This window comes from Ruditapes philippinarum, unplaced genomic scaffold (genome assembly GCF_026571515.1).
Source record: "Ruditapes philippinarum isolate M1 unplaced genomic scaffold, ASM2657151v2 ctg3098_1_1_1_1, whole genome shotgun sequence".
Taxonomy (NCBI): Eukaryota; Metazoa; Mollusca; class Bivalvia; order Venerida; family Veneridae; genus Ruditapes; species Ruditapes philippinarum.
In genome coordinates, this window is record NW_026863435.1 from 33204 (window position 1) to 54678 (window position 21475).

At 32.8% G+C, this 21475-nt stretch overlaps 1 protein-coding gene across 10 annotated transcripts in view; it reads left to right on the forward strand.

The window, feature by feature from the left end:
• Positions 1-21475, forward strand: part of LOC132722105 (protein unc-13 homolog A-like) — a gene marked incomplete at its 5' end in the record, with an annotated part of 72586 nt that overhangs the window by 26964 nt on the left and 24147 nt on the right. For 6 of the 10 annotated variants that reach the window (XR_009624581.1, XR_009624579.1, XR_009624580.1 and 3 more), the window contains 7 exon segments: positions 558-599; positions 1269-1396; positions 5743-5858; positions 6836-6913; positions 9728-9745; positions 11095-11192; positions 11705-11858. Coding sequence is in view for 7 of the 10 variants with exons in the window: in XM_060706536.1 (XP_060562519.1) it covers positions 558-599; positions 1269-1396; positions 5743-5858; positions 6836-6913; positions 9728-9745; positions 11095-11192; positions 11705-11858 (634 nt within the window). 10 annotated transcript variants of the gene reach the window in all.

Here is a 21475-nt window from a genome sequence, read left to right on the forward strand (position 1 = left end):
TAATGAAAATATGAAACTTCACAATGTTTGACAATGTGTCAATTAACTAGAATTTAAACCAGTCCAAAATTAATTACAAAAATTTTTGACAGGTGATATGACCCTATACTGTTTGTATATATAACCTGACACGACAGGTGAGGGTAATATTTCAAACAACTGTTTATATAACATGCCAAGAATCTTTATAAGGAATTTATAATACAGTAAACTTCCTAAATTTTATAGTAAAAGAAATTAAATTTCTTCATAAATTGACAGCAGTTGTGTAAATAAAACTATATAAAAGTCATGGTTATCCAATAAAAAGCGGTGTTACAAACTTGCAGTATTATAAATAGATTCTGAGCTTATTACAGGGAATGTTCAGTGATGGAAAAGGTACTTGGGGTAACTTTATCCATAGTTTTTGACAATGTTGGAGAATAATATTAATAGGGCTTATAAAATAATCTCCAGCATTGGACAAATTTTACTGACTCAAGACAGCACATGACATTTTATTTGTACTAGTAGTGTAAAATGGTAGCAATAAAATACACTTTTTTTGGTTTCAGTGAATGTCACAATTCATCTGACAGAATTAAAGTCAGGGTCTGGTAAGTTTATACATGATTGTTACATATTTCTTTTACACCTTAACCAAATTATTTATTATAAAAACTATATAGCTCACTTTATGATGATAATTACAGTATTTTATGTATATGAATTAGTTAATTTTGTAACAAAAAACAAATGCATTGACGGAATGAATACCAATAGAACCTCTTTTGCTAAAAACTAATGCATATTCTATATGCCGTGTACTCAAAATTTATACATGCAGAAAGTGCAGTTGTTGCGAGTGAATATGATTTCATTTCACTTGAAGTTTTAAGTTTTGTAAAATGTTTTCAGTAATTAAAAAAAAATATGTGATGAAGCATTAGGTATGAAAAAAATCTGACCCTTCAGATTGAAATATAAATTTGTACATATTCCATAAAGTTTAGAAAAGGGGAGATTATTTTATGCTTGTTGACTAACAGTTGTGATATAAATTATACCCCACTGATTAAAACAATGTACTGTGATAATTGTAATAAATCAGGATACAGTTTCAGCATCATGATGCCATAAAATAAATGCAACCACAAAGTTTAACATGGTTAAATATGTCTAGTACTTAGAAAAACTTAACAAATTTTCTTATGTTTCTCTGCGTGAACTATATGCCCTCGGTAAAAACGTTACTTTTATTTTACTCACTGTGCTGCCATCTACAGGGATGAGGATAATGATTTAAAATCAAAGTTACGACAAAAACTGACGAGGGAATCTGACGACTTTCTAGGTCAGACTATCATCGAGGTTCGCACGTTAAGCGGTGAAATGGACGTGTGGTATAACCTTGGTAAGGTGTATGTGGACAGAGTGCATGTAGCTTTATTCATTGTCATCACCAAATGGTGTGCCTGTATTGTATGAGGGACATAACTTCTGTTCTGTGGGACGTACCTTTTGTTATTTTTGGTTTATTTATTTTGTCTAGAAGGCTCCAAGGGAAACTTGTCTGACAAATTTTGTGTATACAGTAAAAAGATTGCAAAGATTACAGAAAAGTTTTGACTTGTGCCTTTTAACAGATCAGTCTTTGCTTGTTTTTTTCTTTCATTTTTTTTTTATCTCTCTTCCTTTTGTGTATTTCTGTTTTGTTCTATGGTTTTGGAAGAAAAAAGAACATAGCCGTTTTGTATTTTGTTTTGTGCTTCAGCCATTCCAATGTAAAAATGACCTCCCTTGTATTTATAGACTTTCATGTGATGAAAATGATTTTACTGAATTTATTTCCTATGATGTAGAATTATTTCCTATTACATTTTGCATGCTATATGTATCAAATGCTTACATCAGTCAGAAATGTACAAGAGAGAAATGGCATGCTGGACTTTCAGAGAAAATCTTCATGTAACAGATGAAATTTTAAGAAGACATAATCATATTCTCTTATTTTTGGCCCCTAGTTATTTACACAAGATGTTACAGACATGTCTGTACAACCGGTGTTAAGCCAATGACAAACTTGTACTGATTGTGGTTTTACCAAAATAATATAGTTTTTGTTGCTTAATTGTGACATTTTGTATAGATGGACACCAGAATTTGTCCATTGCAATAGTTTTACTTTTTAAGGGACATTTAGGGTTTATATAACTAATTTAATCATAAGTTTTTCTGAAAATCATTTTGGCCTTTGCTGTATTTATAGAATAATATTGAATGGTTGTTATAAACCTGGTTTATCATATAATATGGAAAGCAGATATTTTATTACGATATACATGTATGCTTGGAAAAGGGAGATAATCTGTTTCCTTCTAAAACTTATGTTCTGACAAGTATTAGGTCTCTTTGCTTCAATCATTCTTCCCTGTTTTCAGCTTGTATGTCAAGATAGCATGTAATACATTTGCTGTTTTTCTTCTTTTCCTCAATTTAGTGTGTTGTACTTTATGCATGTTTTATTTTGTTGTTTTCATGTTTCTGTTCTTATCATTTTGTTGTTCACAGTAAAATATCAGGTGTATGTGAGACTATAACCAGGAAATTTAGGTGTTTAAAAGTGCTGTGTTTCACATTCTAGTTCTACTCTAGAATTTACCTCACTTAAACATTCGTTTCTTGTTGGATTTTAAAATTATTTTTTTCTTTACCATGGCAACTGTAACCAAAAGGTGATAATTGTATACATTTTGTATTTTAAATGTTTTGATAAATTTCAAAATTAATAGGGTATCAGAAAATTACCACAGTGTCACACTTATTATACCTGATATTTTTTTCTGTGAACAAAACTTTTTGCAGAGAATCAAGGGACAAAAATGAGAGAGACTGTGTCAGAGGTCTATTTAAACTATAGACACTAATAAACCTATGACCTTATAACTGTAGGTGTAATTTGATTATATTTTCAAGGGATGAAGATAATGATTTAAAGTCAAGAATAAGAAAGGCATTCACCCCTGAACCAGATGATTTTCTCGGCCAAACAATAATAGAGATTGCACAACTGTGTGGAGAAATGACAATTTGGTATAATTTAGGTGGGGAACATATTTTTTAGTAAACTAAACTATACACTGACTAACAAACTGGTTAACATGGTAAAATGCTAGTTAGCTATAGTAACCTACTTATACCACCATTATATAGCCAGGACAGACCTAATGTTTTGCTGCAGTCTAATAGACTAAATTAATACAAATTTATAGTGTTTTGATATTGTTTTAACAGCCTATAACACATAATTAACAGAGTAATGGGTAACTAATGGGCAGTCTTAAGCTAGATAACCTAACTACATATATATTTTATTATATTGTATAGCATTAAAGTTTTAAGAAGTAATCATAGGACTTATCATATATATCATCTATATTAACAGACTGTATAATGCTTGAATACTAACATGGATGGCTTGATGCAACATTGTTATTGTATCTTGTTTGAATGTCCTGTCTTTAACTTTGAATAACAGTTCCTGAGAAGGAAGATTTCTGGTTTAATGTCACACATAGCTACAGGAATATTTCTTTTCTATAATAAAGCTGTTACATTATGTTAACACAATGTTTTAATCCCTCTTTTTATAAGGCATTGACATTTATTGTTGCTAGAAGTAAAATTAGTCATAGATATAAGTAATCAGTCCCTTGTTTATTTAGCCTTGCAGTTAAAAAGCCTGCCTACAAAGCTTGTATTTAGATATTTGATGGGAAGGTATTTGCTTAACTTTTTAAAAGATAGCTAAGGGAGATGTTTAGGCCTGTTTAGAACAAGGTCAAGTTACTAATAATAAGTTTTTATAAAATGAAATATTGCTGATAGAATGCTGTCTTGTCCTTGATTTTAAAAAACACTACATAAAAACCTGCCACATTATAGTTACAAAGAACTGAATTACTTAAATGGAAATTAAAACTCTTTGGCAGTCATGACTTTGCAGTTCAAGTCGCACATAATATATCAAGTTTGTTTTGGTTTTTGGTGTTTTCTTTCTGTTTTTCTTGAATATATAAAGATTTCTTTCATGTTCTTGGAATTTTTTTTCACCTTTTTTATTTGGTGGGTGGTGCTGAGTTTACTATCACAAGTCTTATATAGTATACAGGTCTAAAAAAAGTCTTTTTCCTCTGAAACTACAATGCACAGAGCATAAATACATGTATGTTATATGTAGTCGTCCACATAAGTTAAATAGCCCCACTTTTGGGGGTCTCTTAGTTTATATAGAATTGTATAATAACTAACTTTATGTATTCTTTTGTTAAACTTTAATTTTTGGTATGTAGCATTGCCTTAAGTAGATTTCTACAAAAAATTTATGAAACAGGCCCCTCAGGTCAAAAGAATGGCCCCAACAAATTTCATGAATTGATATTTTCCCTAAGTAAAAGGTCATTCACAATACCTTGATGTAAATGCAAGAAAACTGTTCTTTAATGCTTATATCTTACCACATTTAGATTATTGTTGTACAGTCTGGGGGAATTGTAACAATGAACAGATTTTGGATATCATAAAATTTCAGAAAAGAGCTTCAAGAATCATTCTTGACAAAAGCTACGATGCTCCATCTGCTGAGTTATTTAATGAATTAAATTGGATAAAATTTGATGAAAGAATTAGATACAAAAAAGCTGTCATTATGTATAAATCTTTAAACAATGCCTCATTTCCACAGTACATGGAAAACAAATTTCAATTTATTCATCAAAGACATGAGCATAACCTTAGGTCAGCAAAAAACTCAGATTTATTTGTGCCACAACCTAAAAAAGAAATTTTTAGAAAATCTCTGACATATTCAGGCCCTAAACTATGGAACAATATCCCTCATTCTATTCGTAAATCTGAAACTATTAGAAAATTCCAAGCTTCCTATATCAGTTGGAATTTCACATAAGTACCTTGGTCTTGCATAGATTAAGTATTAAGTAATATATGTACATGCATTGTGTTTTGAATATGTATTTTGTACATTGTTTTTGTTGTGTTTTCATGTATATATTATGCATTTTTGTCTTCATGTATGTTATTTGAAAATTTTGCTGTATAACCATTATGTAAATTATGTAAATTATGTATATTTTATGTATATTTATGTTTTGAGGCCCACATGGAAGATTGGGAAACCAAATGTGTAGCCTCAGTAAATAAAGACTTTACTTACTTACTTACTTACTATTCTGGATCACTCAAAGAAATATTCACATTTAGGTTTATATTAGTACCCAGCTCCACCCCTTTGCTGTACTCTTGTTTTTGAATGTAGACTACATGTTTATCTTTTTAATTCAGTAGCACTTGCCTCCATAATATGTTTAACTGTTGTTATATGTTAAAAAATGTAAGCTATTTGATTTATAGGTTTTGAGGAATCATTCCTTGAAAATAGTAATACCTGTAATAATAGTTTCATATTAATGTCATTTTAATTATTTACATTGCAATACTTTTGCTTTCATTTTGTAAATATATGTAAAAATATGGTAATGAATAAGACATTATATTAATTTAATTACTGTCAAGACATTAGTTTCAAGTACTTGAGAGAGTAAAAATTTAAGAAGCTAAACCAAGGAATTTCTCTATAATGAAGAGTTGCATGTCATCTTTAATTTACACATGGAGGAAGTTTGTATTTTTAATTTCTTAACCATAATGAATTACTAAATTGGACTTTATTGACTTTTGTAGAAAAGAGAACAGACAAGTCAGCTGTTTCTGGTGCTATTCGTTTACACATAAGTGTTGAAATTAAGGGAGAGGAGAAAGTTGCCCCATACCATGTGCAATATACCTGTTTACATGAGGTAAGTAAAGTTTACCCTGTACCATGTGCAATATACCTGTTTACATGAGGTAAATAAAGTTGCCCCATACCATGTGCAATATACCTGTTTACATGAGGTAAGTAAAGTTTATCCCATACCATGTGTAATATACCTGTTTACATGAGGTAAGTAAAGTTGCCCGATACCATGTGCAATATACCTGTTTACATGAGGTAAGTAAAGTTGCCCGATACCATGTGTAATATACCTGTTTACATGAGGTAAGTTAAGTTGCCCCATACCTTGTGCAATATACCTGTTTACATGAGGTAAGTAAAGTTTATCCCATACCTTGTGCAATATACCTGTTTACATGAGGTATGTAAAGTTTCCCCATATTACGTGTAATGTACCTTTTTACATGAGGTAAGCAGAGCTGTGCTGTACAATGTTTAAAATAACTGTTTACATGAGATAAGTAAAGTTGCCATATGACCTTTTCAATGCTGGTTTGTCTTAAAAAAGCCCAAACAAATCCTACTTGACCAAAAAAACAAACAAACAAAAACATAACCTTAGTACTGTATAATAAATTTATGAGACGCTGGTGTAGTGGTTGAGGTTGCTGATATTGAATTACTGTGTACTTGTTTCCTACAGATACAGGGTAGAACAGGGTAGAACACGTTAAAGAATGACAAATTATTCCTGTATCTAGTTGAAGATCGCTCCTTGTATCCAGTTTCCAAAGTATGAGTGTACTATAGAGCCACCGAACCATTGGTCCATCAGTTAAAAGCAGAGTTTCCATACAACCATAACAGTGTTTATGTAACTAAACTGACCAACAAAAAGAAAAAGAAATAACCAGCATTTCATTTCTGCTCCTGTTCAGTCTTTTACAAAATTAATGTCTTACTGAAATATATTAAAGTAAGTAAAGGTAAATCACAAAAATAATTAACACAACATTAAATTGATAATTATTACTTACATTAGTTTATTTATTATTTCAGAACTTATTTCATTTCCTGTGTGAGCAATCAGGTGGAACAGTGAAGTTGCCGGAGACGTCAGGGGTAAAGCCAAAATTAGTATGTATGCATGGTTCCTATGCTCCTTATGCTTTATATATATATATGCCAGGGGTAATCACAGCTGGCTGTGGTCATTGTTATATATGTTTATGCAAGTCTATGCTCATTGATGCAAAAGTCCATGCAGTATTATAAAATTTATGCTGATTAGTTCAAAATTCATGGTTTGCCTTTAATTTTATGCTCGCTGGTTTATAAGGCCATGTTTACCATTTATGATTTTCTGCTTGTTGGTTCAAAAGACGATGATAAGCAGCTGTAATTTTTAGCTCGACTATTCGAAGAATATGAGAGCTATTGTAGTCGCCCCGGCGTCGGCGTCAGCGTCCGCGTCGGCGTCTGCGTTGCTTAAAGTTTTTTGTAAAGTCAAATATCTCAATTATTACTTGAGATATTCAATTGAAACTTACAATACTTATTTATAGTAACAAGGTACATCAGATTGACAAGTTGGATAACTCTGCCTACAATATTGACAGAATTATGCCCCTTTTTAACTTAGAAATTTTGGTTAAAGTTTTTTGTAAAGTCAAATATCTCAATTATTGCTTGAGATATTCAATTGAAACTTACAATACTTATTTATAGTAACAAGGTACATCAGATTGACAAGTTGGATAACTCTGCCTACAATATTTACAGAATAATGCCCCTTTTAACTTAGAAATTTTGGTTAAAGTTTTTTGTAAAGTCAAATATCTCAATTATTGCTTGAGATATACAATTGAAACTTACAATACTTATTTATAGTAACAATGTACATCAGATTGACAAGTTGGATAACTCTGCCTACCATATTGACAGAATTATGCCCCTTTGGAACTTAGAAATTTTGGTTAAAGTTTTTTGTAAAGTCAAATATCTCAATTATTGCTTGAGATAATCAATTGAAATTTAAAATACTTATTTATAGTAACAATGTACATCAGTTTGCAAAATTGCATAACTCTGTCTGCAATATTTGCAGAATTATTTACCCCTTTAAAACTTAGAAATTTTGGTTAAAGGTTAACGGTCTTCAAAGATATTTACTTGAAACTTTACACATGCACTTAGGGTCATAATTGGAGGGTCATAATTGTATGTCACTGACCAAGTTCCATAACTCTATCTTGCATTAAGGCTGATTCATATCCCCTTTTCTACTTAGTCTCTTGGTTAATGTTTACATGCAAGTTTTACATATCTCAATAACTATTAAAGATATTTATTTAAAACTTCACATATGTATTTAGGGTCATAATTGTAGGTCACTGACAAAGATCCATAATTCTATCTTGCATTTAGGCTGATTTTTCTCCCCTTTTTCAACTTAGAAATTCATGATAAAGTTTTGCTTGTAAGCTGTTATCTCAATAACTACTGAAGGGTTTGTGCCTTTTTTTGGACAATTTTATGCATTCATAATAATAAAGTGGTGATTTACTTGATAAAACATCTTAATAACAAGCCTTTGTACCTTTTCTGTCAAATTAATGTATTCATAGGTAATTAGTATTATTATACTCAATAAAAAACCCTTGTGACATTACCTTCCGAATAGTCAACCCAATTCTGTATAATTAGACTCTCTCTAAGGCCTATAACATGAATTTATAAAAAAAAATTAGCCCTTTTGTGAACTTAAAAAATTTAACAATATCAAGGCTCTTTTACTATCAAGCACTTAGAATAGTCGAGCATGCTGTCCTACAGACAGCTCTTGTATGCTCACTGGTTCATAGGGCAATGTTTACCAGCTATAATTTTATGCTCACTGGTTCATAGGGCAATGTTTACCAGCTTTGATTTTATGCTCACTGGTTCATAGGGCAATATTTACCAGCTATAATTTTATGCTCACTAGTTCATAGGGCAATGTTTACTTGCTTTGATTTTATGCTCACTGGTTCATAGGGCAATATTTACTTGCTGTAATTTTATGCTCACAGTTCATAGGGCAATGTTGACTTGTATTTTATTGTCATCATTTTCTGCTTTATCATCTTTTACCTAATCAATGCTTAACAATTTGTCATCAAGAATAGGCTAGGCCATTGTTTGTTATAAATAGGTTATTGACTAGGTTTGCTTATAACCTTATGTCATTGTTCAAAGGTCAAGGTAAAGGTCAATGTCACATATTCGGTTTGAAGATGAAAGCCTTAGCTTGATATTAAATGTTTGAAAATGGTTTGCTTAATATGTTGTGCTGTAGAATATTTTAATTTTTATATTTAAAACAAACAAGCTTATTCCATGTATTGTATTTTGCTTTAGAGGTAATTCATTTCTTCTGATGTTATAGCCACTCTCTTCTGCTTTAAAGACATTTAAACTAAACTTTGATATCTTTACATCATGGGCATCCGTGGTCGAGTGGTTAAGGTCGTTGACTTCAAACCAATTGCCCCTCACCACTGTGGGTTTGAATTCTGACAGGGACTTGGATTCTTTCATTTGAGGAAGCTATCCAACTAGCTTACAGAATGTGGGTGGTTCTACTCAGGTGCCCGTTCGTGCCTGAAATAATGCTGGGAAGGGCACCGGAGGTCTTCCTCCACCAGTAAAGCTGGAATGTCGCCATATGACCTATACTGTGCTGGTGTGACTTTAAACCCAATCAAGCAAACAAACATCTTTACTGTAATGAACTTATGTACACATTTGTCCTTGTTTATTATCAAAATTTTCACTATTTGTAATACAAAGAAGACAGTTTTATTAATGGCACTCATTTGAATCTTTATAGAAATACCATAGAGAAACTATACTGATTTTTTTTACCAATTTCTAGCTGTAGGTTTTAATCAGATATTTGCTTCGTTTTAGGGAAGTGAAAGTGAAACGGTAATTTTCCTCAGTATTTTTTTAATGTCTGCATTTTTGAATACTTAAACCCCCTTATCCCTCCTTTTTCTTTACCATATTTTCATCAGCTGAAATACCAAAAGATAGATAGACGTAACCATATTTTGTTATACAACAGAAAAATAAATTATTGACATCTTTATTTCATTTCAATACTGTTTTATAATAGAAATTTAATGAAGTCAGATAATTTTCTATAGTTTATTATGCAGTATTTGATACTTATAACATCTGAAAATATTTTTTTCAATACTTAAAATGTAAAAATAGATTATGGCATCTGTTAACAAGTTGCTTTAAAGAGTGATTTTCAAACTTGAATTTTGATATATATTTTTTATGTGTAAGATAATAATAAGTCAAATATACATACAGTATTTCTTTTATATGTTGAAGATGTATTGTACATGTGCTAGTTGTAAACTACTGTAACCAAAGTTTCCCACGTTCAAATCTGTGCCGAACAAACCTTTAATTGGAGTATTGTTTCATGTTGATGCCTTGTTCTTGTCAATGTCTTGTGGCTTAAATCCCTCTGTTATAATATTCAGAGTATTTCATTGATGACAAAGCTGCCCAGAGTAAGCCCAGTTCACCAGATTTCAATTGATTGACATTTTATTACCTCCCTTTATTCTGTGTATTGTGTATACATGTTCTCCTCTTTTCTGTTGATGTAAATAGTTTCAATATGTGTCCGGTAACAATAACAATGCTAAGCATTCTGTGTCTGTATTCGTATATTTCCATTACAGAATTTAATACACCAGTCATAACTTTGCTTTGCTTACCTGAGCACAAAGTTTTCAATTAAACTGTGTGAAATGGTAAAGTACAGCAAATTTGCAACTGTTTGAATGAAAATCTTGTTATGACTACTTTCAAACCTGTAATTCATGTCTTTTTAAATACAAGGCGTTACATTTATATTCAAATAAAAAGAAGTGTATACAAATGTATATATACAAGTAATGTATATAATATATGGCGCATTGTTTTCAGGAGATATATAGAATACAGTTTCTCACAAATACAGTGGCCAATGTGTAACATAATATCATGCATGAATATTTGTCACTGATTTATTTCAATGTAGGGTTAACTGCAGGAATAGCCCTCTAAACAGTATTACAGTCATGTGGTGGAAAATATAGTTACAGGTTAACTAAACTGTTATCACAGTTGAGAAATTCTTACTTATGTTAACTATATGGTGAAGATGAATCTAGTTTGGTAATTATAATCAACTAATCTCTTAAAAAATCCTAAAATTAATTAAAAAAACTGTTGTTAATTCCACTTATATTTATATTTTAATGTTTTTGTAGGATGAGGCTTGGAAAACTTATTTTGATGAACCTGCGCAAGAAATAGTGGATGAGTTTGCAATGCGTTATGGGATAGAATCAATATACCAAGCTATGACGTAAGTTTTTATGGTATATAATCAGGTTACTAAGCCATGACGTAAGTTATTGTTCACAATGAATAATGGGAAAGAATTAGTGTACCAAACAATAAAGAAAGTTATTGTTTTTAATGCGTTACGGGCTAGAATGTATATACTGAGGGATGACATAAGAAAGTATTTGCATTGCATTATGGGCTAGAATCTGTATACCAATGGATGGCAGAAATAATTGTTTACAATGTGTTACTGTGAAGAAGCAGTATACCAAGTTGTGAAGTAAATTTCGTTTGCATAGAATTGATATACCAAACTATGATGTACATTTAATGTAATGATATACTATATCTGAACCTAAAGCAAACAGGGATCATGCATAGTGTCATCCACCTTCCTGTATGAAGGATGAATATTTTACTTCAAGAAATAACCATAAAGTAATGTTTAAAACTTTTAACATTCGAGTAAATATAATTCATATTGGTTAATATTGTGCAAACTTAAAATCCTTGATAATATTATTATTGCAGGCATTTTTCATGTTTATCCACTAAGTACATGTGTCCTGGAGTGCCTGCGGTGATGAGTACGTTACTAGCAAACATTAATGCCTTTTATGCACACACTACCGCTACCACTGCGGCCGTGTCAGCTAGTGATAGGTTTGCAGCCTCGAATTTTGGTGTAAGTTTACATCTTCTACTATTTTCCATCAGTTTATCATCTAAGTATTGTGTTGATTAGTAAGTTGAGGATAATTAAATGTCACAGTTCAGAACTGTTTTCTATTTAGTGGAGAAAATGTGTAAGTGACTGGACAGCTCAGTCGGTAGAGCGGCAGTAAGATATTCCAGGGGTCCCAGTTTGGAGTCCTAGTCAGGCTGCACATTTTTCTCACCCTGTGATATAAATTTTATGAAAGAAAAACAACAAATAAAATAAATTTTATACTGAAGACATGTTTTATGAGGGTGCATTTTGTTGCCTCATTTCTCATATATTCAAACTACAGTCTAACCCCGTTTATTCGAAGTGACTGGGACTTAATATTTACTTCGAATAATCGATGGGTTCGAATAATCGAAATCGGAATATTGTGATAGACGAAAACTACTCCACTTTGACCAATCACCGCAAAACTACCGTTAAAACACACTTTTTCATGTAATCAATTGAGAAAAATAGATATTAAAGAAAAGATGCGTAAAAATTATTGTTTTGACACTTAGGACATAAATACTTGCATTTTATTCTACATAATGTATCGTTTCGTTTCGCGCAAAGCCTTGATAATGGCCGTGTCGTCACTACGGTATTTACAGCTAAACTCTGGTATTTTCGATTAGGATAAATTAAGGCTCTCATGTTGCGTTACAATTAATGAAAAACATGTTTTTGATTTTTTGACAAATTCACATATACGGAATGTATAAAAATTATTGCTGTCATCTTAAACAAAATCGGACACGGTGCATAGCTTTTCATTTTCGTTAATTAAAGTTGATTAAAGAACACACGAAGTGTTATTATCATGATTTTCTAATTACACGCATGACTGTGGATATTTTTCACAAGTCGACTGGTCAGCGAGTGGATCTGCGTCAATTAGTCTAGCTTCGAATAATAATTAGGCTGGCTTCGAATAATAGGTGTGAAATTCTTTCGTTATTGTATAATCGGGACCGAAATTTTACTTCGAAAAATAGGAGGTATTCGGATAATGCATTTCGAATAATACGCTCGTAATTATATTGTTTTATATAGAGATAAAAACGGGACCGCCGATCTACTTCGGATAATGCCGGGTATTCGAATAAAGGGTGGTCGAATAACCGGGGTTGGACTGTATATTGTAGTAAAACTAGAAAATGCAAATGATTTGTATTTGCAATAGGGGGACTCTTATAACTATAATTATTTATATTACATGTCTGAAATGTCTCTTTGCAAATTTTGAAACATAGGGAGCTTCATTTTATTTTATTTTTATTACATAATTATGTATTACCTACATGTACACTGTATTTTAACATACATACCATAACATTCCGAACATTTGGGATTGTCCAAGAAATCAGGTGTCTGTCCAGGAGATGATTTATTTGTCTGTAAAATTAAAAATCTAAAAAAATCTACTTTGCTGCCAAAAATTTTACATTTTTCTGTAATCTTATTGTTAAGTTATTATTAATTATTCTGGAACACTAATAACGGAACGATTATCCCAATACAGTATAGCTACAGTAAATGTTGACCTGATCGGGAAATCACATTCTAATATGAGACATTAGATTATAATGATTGTTTTGGGTAATTTTTAGGGAGGTACTATTCACCTATTAATTACGGAAGGGCTGCAATGATTAAAAGTTTTTTTATTGACAATTTGTTTATCTTACGTAGCGGCGGCAATGATTGAAGACCATATAATGTCACCTTTGTGAAATATTGATTGTTAATAGTTCCGCTCTCTAACAGTTTGTTGTTCAGAGTAAAAACTTTCATCTTTAATATTAAATAGACTTATTACAAAAGAGTAAAAATTTAATGCTTTTAGTAACAATAGTTAATAATTATTGTAAATGATTGGTTTTGCAATCAAAGACGCACTTAATTACAGAATGGTTTAAAAAAAAATTATACACATTGGCAGAAATGAGTATAGGCGGAATAATGTCACATTCCACTCTGTCCAAAAAATGGGAGAGGAATTGTCCGCTCTGTCAAAAAACAAAACTGGACGGACATTGTCAGTTCTACCAAAATAACGGGAGAGGAATTGTCCGCCCTGTAGAATGAACGGGAGGGGAAATTCCACCCTGTAAAAATAACAGGAGGGGAATGTCCGGGTTGTGAAAATAATATAGACAGGGAATAGTCCGTGACGGGAATTGTCTGTAAACCGGAGAGGGAAGGGAGAATGAGAATTATTATCTAACTTTTAACATAATGTTTTTACAAAATAAAGAATAAAATTTTAGTAGAATTTTTTCATCACAACTTTTCATTAATCTGTCAATTTTAAAAATATTGGGATGAATATAAAAACTGAGAAGAAGAGATATACGTCTAATGTACATTTAAACAAGTAGTGAAATTCATCAACAATAGCTTGATACAGACATAAGATACAGAGCCTATTACACTGTAGCCTCGATAACTCGCTCTTCATTATAACGCTAATCTCAGTAGAGCGCTCATAGACCTTGGCTCCCCCAAAAAAAAAAAAAAAAAAAAAAAAAAACTTCCCCCCAAAAAAAAATAATTTTTTATTTCAAGTAGACTTAGATTTATAGCACGCTATAACGCTTGCCCAATTTGACAGTCAAGTACAATAAACAATTGTTATTAGGACATTTATGAGCGCCAAAGGTGTGAAAAACATGCCCAGGTAAGCGTTTATCCGCTCTTTTGTTGTTTTACCTGTCTTCAAATTGTTTCCAAAATCTCAAATTCATATCAGAACTGTGACATTGGCAACCGGTGGGGAGTATAAATAAAGTAAAATTCACACACATAGCTTTGACATGTAAACCTTGCTGAATTAAATAACCCACAAGCCAAAAATCAATTTAAAATCCTGCACTGTAAATAGAGCGGCCATGACAGGAAGTAATTGGCCTTTGATTTACTAGGGGACACAACTAAAGCTGGACTGTAAATTACAGTGTTATTTACAGTCCAGCTTTAGTTGTGTCCCCTAGTTAATCAAACGTCATTACAGTAATGGCTGTTTACACTACATTCATGATTTATAATTTTCTTTCGAAAGTTTTTCGTTTCTTTTAAATATAATTAGTATTATTTGTGAATATAATATATGTTTACATCATTGAATGGTTTTAGAAAAAGATAATGTCAATATTCATTGAACAGTAAGTATAAAAAATCAGCGTTATATATATGTATGTGGTGGGTGGGGTAATGCGGAAATTTCGCAATGAGCGTTCTAATGAGAGCCTCGTTAGAACGCGGTGTTGAGACATTGGACCCCAACATGAGCGTTTTAATGAGGCTGAAGTGTATTATGATCAATTGCCAAATTTCAATTGGTAATAGGTGATTCATTGTTCTAAATTTACATAAATATTTGCCTATGTCAAATTTAAGTACATGTACATCTAGATATTTTTCAAAACAATGAGTATTTTATATGTAAGATACACTAAGCACTTAGAAGATGCATCAATAGTACTATGGCAATCTTGTAAAAATTGATCATGTAGTCTAAGCTTCAAAAGTGATTTATATTATCTACTTTCTGTAGATGAAAATATTCTGACACACCAAGATAATTAAGCGTTTCTTTCACAAATGTTATCCATTTAGAAATAACAATATTTCTAGAGGACAAAGACAACATTGTTTTATACAGAAGTTTACATATCTTATTTTTCCTAGCCTTAACAATTTTACTCCAGAAACACAAAACTCTTGCTTTCACATGTGGGACTAATTGAAATATGCCTAATTCATCATAAATCATACAATTAGGCATAGAAGCTTTTAAATTCAAAATAGACTTACAAAAATACAATTGAAATTTCTCTAAAATTTGAACTTGTTCAAATCCCCAAACTTCACTTCCATAAAGAAGGATAGGAACAAACCATAGAGTTAAATAAATGCAATTGCAAAGAAATTGGTAAACATAATTTACGGAACTTTTAGATCACAGAAAATATTGCTCTTTTAGTATTATCAGTAAGATTTTTTTAAAACATTTACTGTTATAATTAAAAAGTACTCCAAGGTGAGTAAAGTTATTAACTAAATCAAGCTTTTTACCATTATACATAAAAATTAAAGTCGTCCTTAGGTTTTGATTTACTAAAACCACTATTTTATCTAAGCTTTATTAACAACAAGATTTCATATATTAAACTCAGGGCATTTAAATCATTTTGCAGATCAGTTTTGCTTTCTGCTAAAAGTACTGTATCATCAGCATATAACAAAAGAAACAATTTAACATAAACATTAATGACACCGTCACTAAGACATTCACGAGTTGCTTCAGAGATATTGACAAGTCCTGTGTTTTGATTAGATACAAATTCTGACAAATTGTTTAAAAAAAATAGAAATATATAACTAAAGGCACTTACTATCAATATTGTGACAAAAATTAAAGAAATCTAGTAACAGAATCAAACGCCTTCCTATAGTCAACAAAATTAATGGCAGTAAAGTTTTTTATTACAACTTAAATGATAATCAATTAACATTTTTAAGGAAAACATATGATCAGTGGACAGTGGTACCATATTGTGATCTGAACCCAGCTTGTTCTTCGTTAAGTAAATTGTGACATTCCAAATACTCATTTTGTCTATTATTTAGTATATTGGTAAACAATTTGCCAAAACAACTTAATATGGTAATCTCTCTATAATTGTTGGGATCAGATTTGCCACCCTTACCGTATTTTTAGCTCACCTGTCACAAAGTGACAGGGTGAGCTTTTGTGATCGCTTTTCGTCCGGCGTCCGTCCGGCGTCCGTCCGACCGGCATCCGTCCGGAAACTTTTACTTTAAATGACATCTCCTCATAAACCACTAAGCCAATTTCATCCAAACTTCACAGGAATGTTCCTTTGGTGGTCACCTTTAAAAATTGTTCAAAGAATTTAATTCCATGTAGAACTCTGGTTGCCATGGCAACCGAAAGAAAAAACTTTAAATATCTTCAAACCATAAGAGCTAGAGCTTAGATATTTGGCATGAAACATCTTCTAGTGAGTGTCTACCAAGTTTGTTCAAATAAAAGCCCTGGGGTCAAAATTGGCCTCGCCCGGGGGGGTCATTGATTTTCCCTATATGCATATAGTAAAAACTTAAAAAATCTTCTTTTAAAGAACCAAAAGAGCTACAGCTAAGATATTTAGCATGAAACATGTTCTAATAGGTGTCTGCCAAGTTTGTTCAAATAAAAGCCCTGGGGTCAAAATTGGCCCCGCCCCAGGGGGGTCATTGATTTCCCTATATGCATATAGTAAAAACTTAAAAAATCTTCTTTTAAAGAACTCAAAGGGCTATGGCTAAGATATTTAGCATCAAACATGTTCTAATAGGTGTCTACCAAGTTTGTTCAAATAAAAGCCCTGGGGTCAAAATTTGCCCGGCCCCAGGGGGGTCATTGATTTTCCCTATATGCATAAAGTAAAAACTTAAAAAATCTTCTTTTAAAGAACCAAAAGAGTTAAAGCTAAGATATTTAGCATGAAACATGTTCTAATAAGTGTCTACCAAGTTTGTTCAAATAAAAGCCCTGGGGTCAAAATTGGCCCCGCCCGGGGGGTCATTGATTTTCCCTATATGCATATAGTAAAAACTTAAAAAATCTTCTTTTAAAGAACCCAAAGAGCTAGAGCTAAGATTTTTAGCATGAAACATGTTCTAATAGGTGTCTACCAAGTTTGTTCAAATAAAAGCCCTGGGGTCAAAATTGGCCCCGCCCCGGGGGGTCATTGATTTTCCCTATATGAATATAGTAAAAACTTAAGAAATCTTCTTTTAAAGAACCAAAAGAGCTAGAGCTAAGATATTTAGCATGAAACATCTTCTAATGGGTGTCTACCAAGTTTGTTCAAATAAAAGCCCTGGGGGTCAAAATTGGCCCTGCCCCGGGGGGTCATTGATTTTCCCTATATGCATATAATAAAAACTTAAAAAATCTTCTTTTAAAGAACTCAAAGAGCTATGGCTAAGATATTGAGCATCAAACATGTTCTAATAGGTGTCTACCAAGTTTGTTCAAATAAAAGCCCTGGGGTCAAAATTGGCCCCGCCCCAGGGGGTCATTGATTTTCCCTATATGCATATAGTAAAAACTTAAAAAATCTTCTTTTAAAGAACCAAAAGAGTTAAAGCTAAGATATTTAGCATGAAACCTGTTCTAATAAGTGTCTACCAAGTTTGTTCAAATAAAAGCCCTGGGGTCAAAATTGGCCCCGCCCCAGGGGATCATTGATTTTCCCTATATGCATAAAGTAAAAACTTAAAAAATCTTCTTTTAAAGAACTCAAAGAGCTATGGCTAAGATATTTAGCATCAAACATGTTTTCTAATCGGGGGGTCATTGATTTTCCCTATATATAGCATAAAGTTTAAAAATCTTAAAGATTTTAAAGAACCAAAAAACATAAGATATTTCATGTTCTAATTGTCTGCCAAGTTTGTTCAAAAAAAGCTTGGGGTCAAGAATTGGCCCCGCCCCAGGGGGTCAAGAGTGCCCAAAAAAAGCTCCATTGGGCTTAAAATTGGCCCTAGCAACGTTGGGCGGGGTGGGCGGTTGGGGGGCCTATATACAGGTGAGCGACCTCAGGGCCCAATCATGGGCCTCTTTGTTATATATGGGGATTAATTTAATACCCTGGACGTCAAATATCGGGGAAAAATATTGAATCCAAAAAATAACGTTAAACAATAAACAAATAACATTTAAAACAGACGCATTATTAACATTTTTTAGATATTCATTTAATTATTATCAAACACTGAAAGACTTTTATTATTTTTTTAACTTTTTAACACCTTTTTTAATTTCCGCAAAATAGTTTTTTCTGCATTTAAGAAACTATTATTACAACTTAGATTTTCATGATCTAAATCATTTAAATTGTCAATATCTAGATCAGACTCATTCAGTTCAACAAAATGTTCAAAAAAGACTTCTTTTGAAATATTATTTATAGTATCCCTGCTGTTAGTGCGGTATCTATTTAACAAACACCAAAAAGCTTTTGGGTCCGACTACTTTAACCCAAGTATCTGTTTATTAATATTATCTTGATAAGACTTAATTTTCTTGTTTATCATCATTTTATATGATTTTCCACTAGACACCATTGATTTGAAATTAGTATCAGTCTTACTTCTTCTATAATAATTATACCCCCGCACAACAAAGTTGTAAGGGGGGTATACTGGAATCAGCTTGTCCGTCCGTCCGTCCGGCTGTCCGTCCGGCCGGCCGTCCGTCGGTTTTTTCTTGTCCGCCCTATAACTTAAGATTCCTTTGACCCTTAGTCTTCATATCTGGCATGGAGGTTAGTCATGATTAGTAGATGACCCCTATTGATTTTGAGGTCACTAGGTCAAAGGTCAAGTCACAGGGGCCTTGACTTCAAAAAGCTTGTCCGCCCAATAACTTAAGATTCCTTTGACCTACAGTCGTCATATTTGGCATGGAGGTTAGTCATGATTAGTAGATGACCCCTATTGATTTTGAGGTCACTAGGTCAAAGGTCAAGGTCACAGGGGCCTTGACTTCAAAAAGCTTGTCCGCCCAATAACTTAAGATTCCTTTGACCCACAGTCGTCATATTTGGCATGGAGGTTAGTCATGATTAGTAGATGACCCCTATTGATTTTGAGGTCACCAGGTCAAAGGTCAAGGTCACAGGGGCCTTGACTTCAAAAAGCCTTGTCCGCCCAATAACTTTAAGATTCCTTTGACCCCACAGTCGTCATATTTGGCATGGAGGTTAGTCATGATTAGTAGATGACCCCCTATTGACTTTGAGGTCACCAGGTCAAAGGTCAAGGTCACAGGGGTCTTGACTTCAAAAAGCTTGTCCGCCCTATAACTTAAGATTCCTTTGACCCACAGTCTTCATATTTGGCATTGAGGTTAGTCGTGATTAGTAGATGACCCCTATTGACTTTGAGGTCACCAGGTCAAAGGTCAAGGTCACAGGGGCCTTTACTTCAAAAAGCTTGTCCGCCCTATAACTTAAGATTCCTATGACCCACAGTCTTCATATTTGGAATGGAGGTTAGTCGTGATTAGTAGATGACCCCTATTGACTTTGAGGTCACCAGGTCAAAGGTCAAGGTCACAGGGGCCTTTACTTCAAAAAGCTTGTCCGCCCTATAACTTAAGATTCCTATGACCCACAGTCTTCATATTTGGAATGGAGGTTAGTCATGATTAGTAGATGACCCCTATTGATTTTGTGGTCACCAGGTCAAAGGTCAAGGTCACAGGGGCCTTGACTTCAAAAAGCTTGTCCGCCCAATAACTTAAGATTCCTATGACCCACAGTCTTCATATTTGGAATGGAGGTTAGTCATGATTAGTAGATGACCCCTTTTGATTTTGAGGTCACTGGATCAAAGGTCAAGGTCATAGGGACTTTGACTTCAAAAAGTTTGTCCACCCATTAACTTAAGATTCCTTTGACCCACAGTCTTCAAATTTGGCATGGATGTTGATCATGACTATAAGGTGACCCCTATTGATTTTGAGGTCACTGGGTCAAAGTTCAAGGTCACAGGGACCTTGACAAAAAAAAAGCTTTTCTTCTCAATTGCTAAAGAATGTCCTGTCTGCAATGTATTGATTTTGACATTTTCACATTTGAAGCATGTAGAATACATAACTTAGCAATGCACTGGCTTAGTAACCTCAGATTTGGCAGGGAGGTTGTCCTTGCGCTCTAAATGGCCACTGTTGATTCTGACAAAGTGGTATGCGTGGGGTATTCACGCCAAGATAGTGGCAGTTCTAGTTTTTATCTGACAAGTATGTTCTTCTTGCTACTTTACAATCATCATCAAACCACTATTTCCTATGTGATTTCTTACCCCTTTTAGTACTTTTTTGTACAGTATTTTTAACATCAGTAATCAAGTGACAGTTATCAGCAGCATTATAAAATAGTTGAGAAACTTTCTCAGTAAAGTTATTAACAGCATTGTCACAATAAGTTTTACTTGTCAATAATTCTGAGAGTTCTACTTGTAATACAGAAACACTGTCTAAATCAAAACACATTGTTTTTGTCTTGTTTATTTTGTCATTAAATTTGCAAGTTGTAGTTACCGGTAATATAGGTTGTATGCCACTATGTAAATTTGAGAAACAATTTGGTTGCTGATCAAGGCATCCCCCCACCACCACAATGAAAAATGTCCCGGAAATTAGCCAAAAAATTATGGCATGTATGATTTTAATGAACTTTAATTTGGATCAGTACCAATGAAAAAGTTATATATAAATTACATGGTATATTCATTTTTGTAAATGTAGTAAAACATTCAAATTCTTGTATAATAAAGAATGTGTGGCTATTGTAAAACTGTTGAAGCTTCCAGTTAAACTAAATGTCACATGACTTAAAGTCTGTCAGTATAAAATCTGACTTCAGTTCAGATCCCCATATTTCTTACAGCCTAGTTTTTGGAATAAGATTGATATGACAAGCATTTGAGCCGCGTCACGACAAAACCAACATAGTGTGTTTGCGATCAGCATGGATCTAGACCAGACTGCGCGGATGTTTGCGACCAGCATG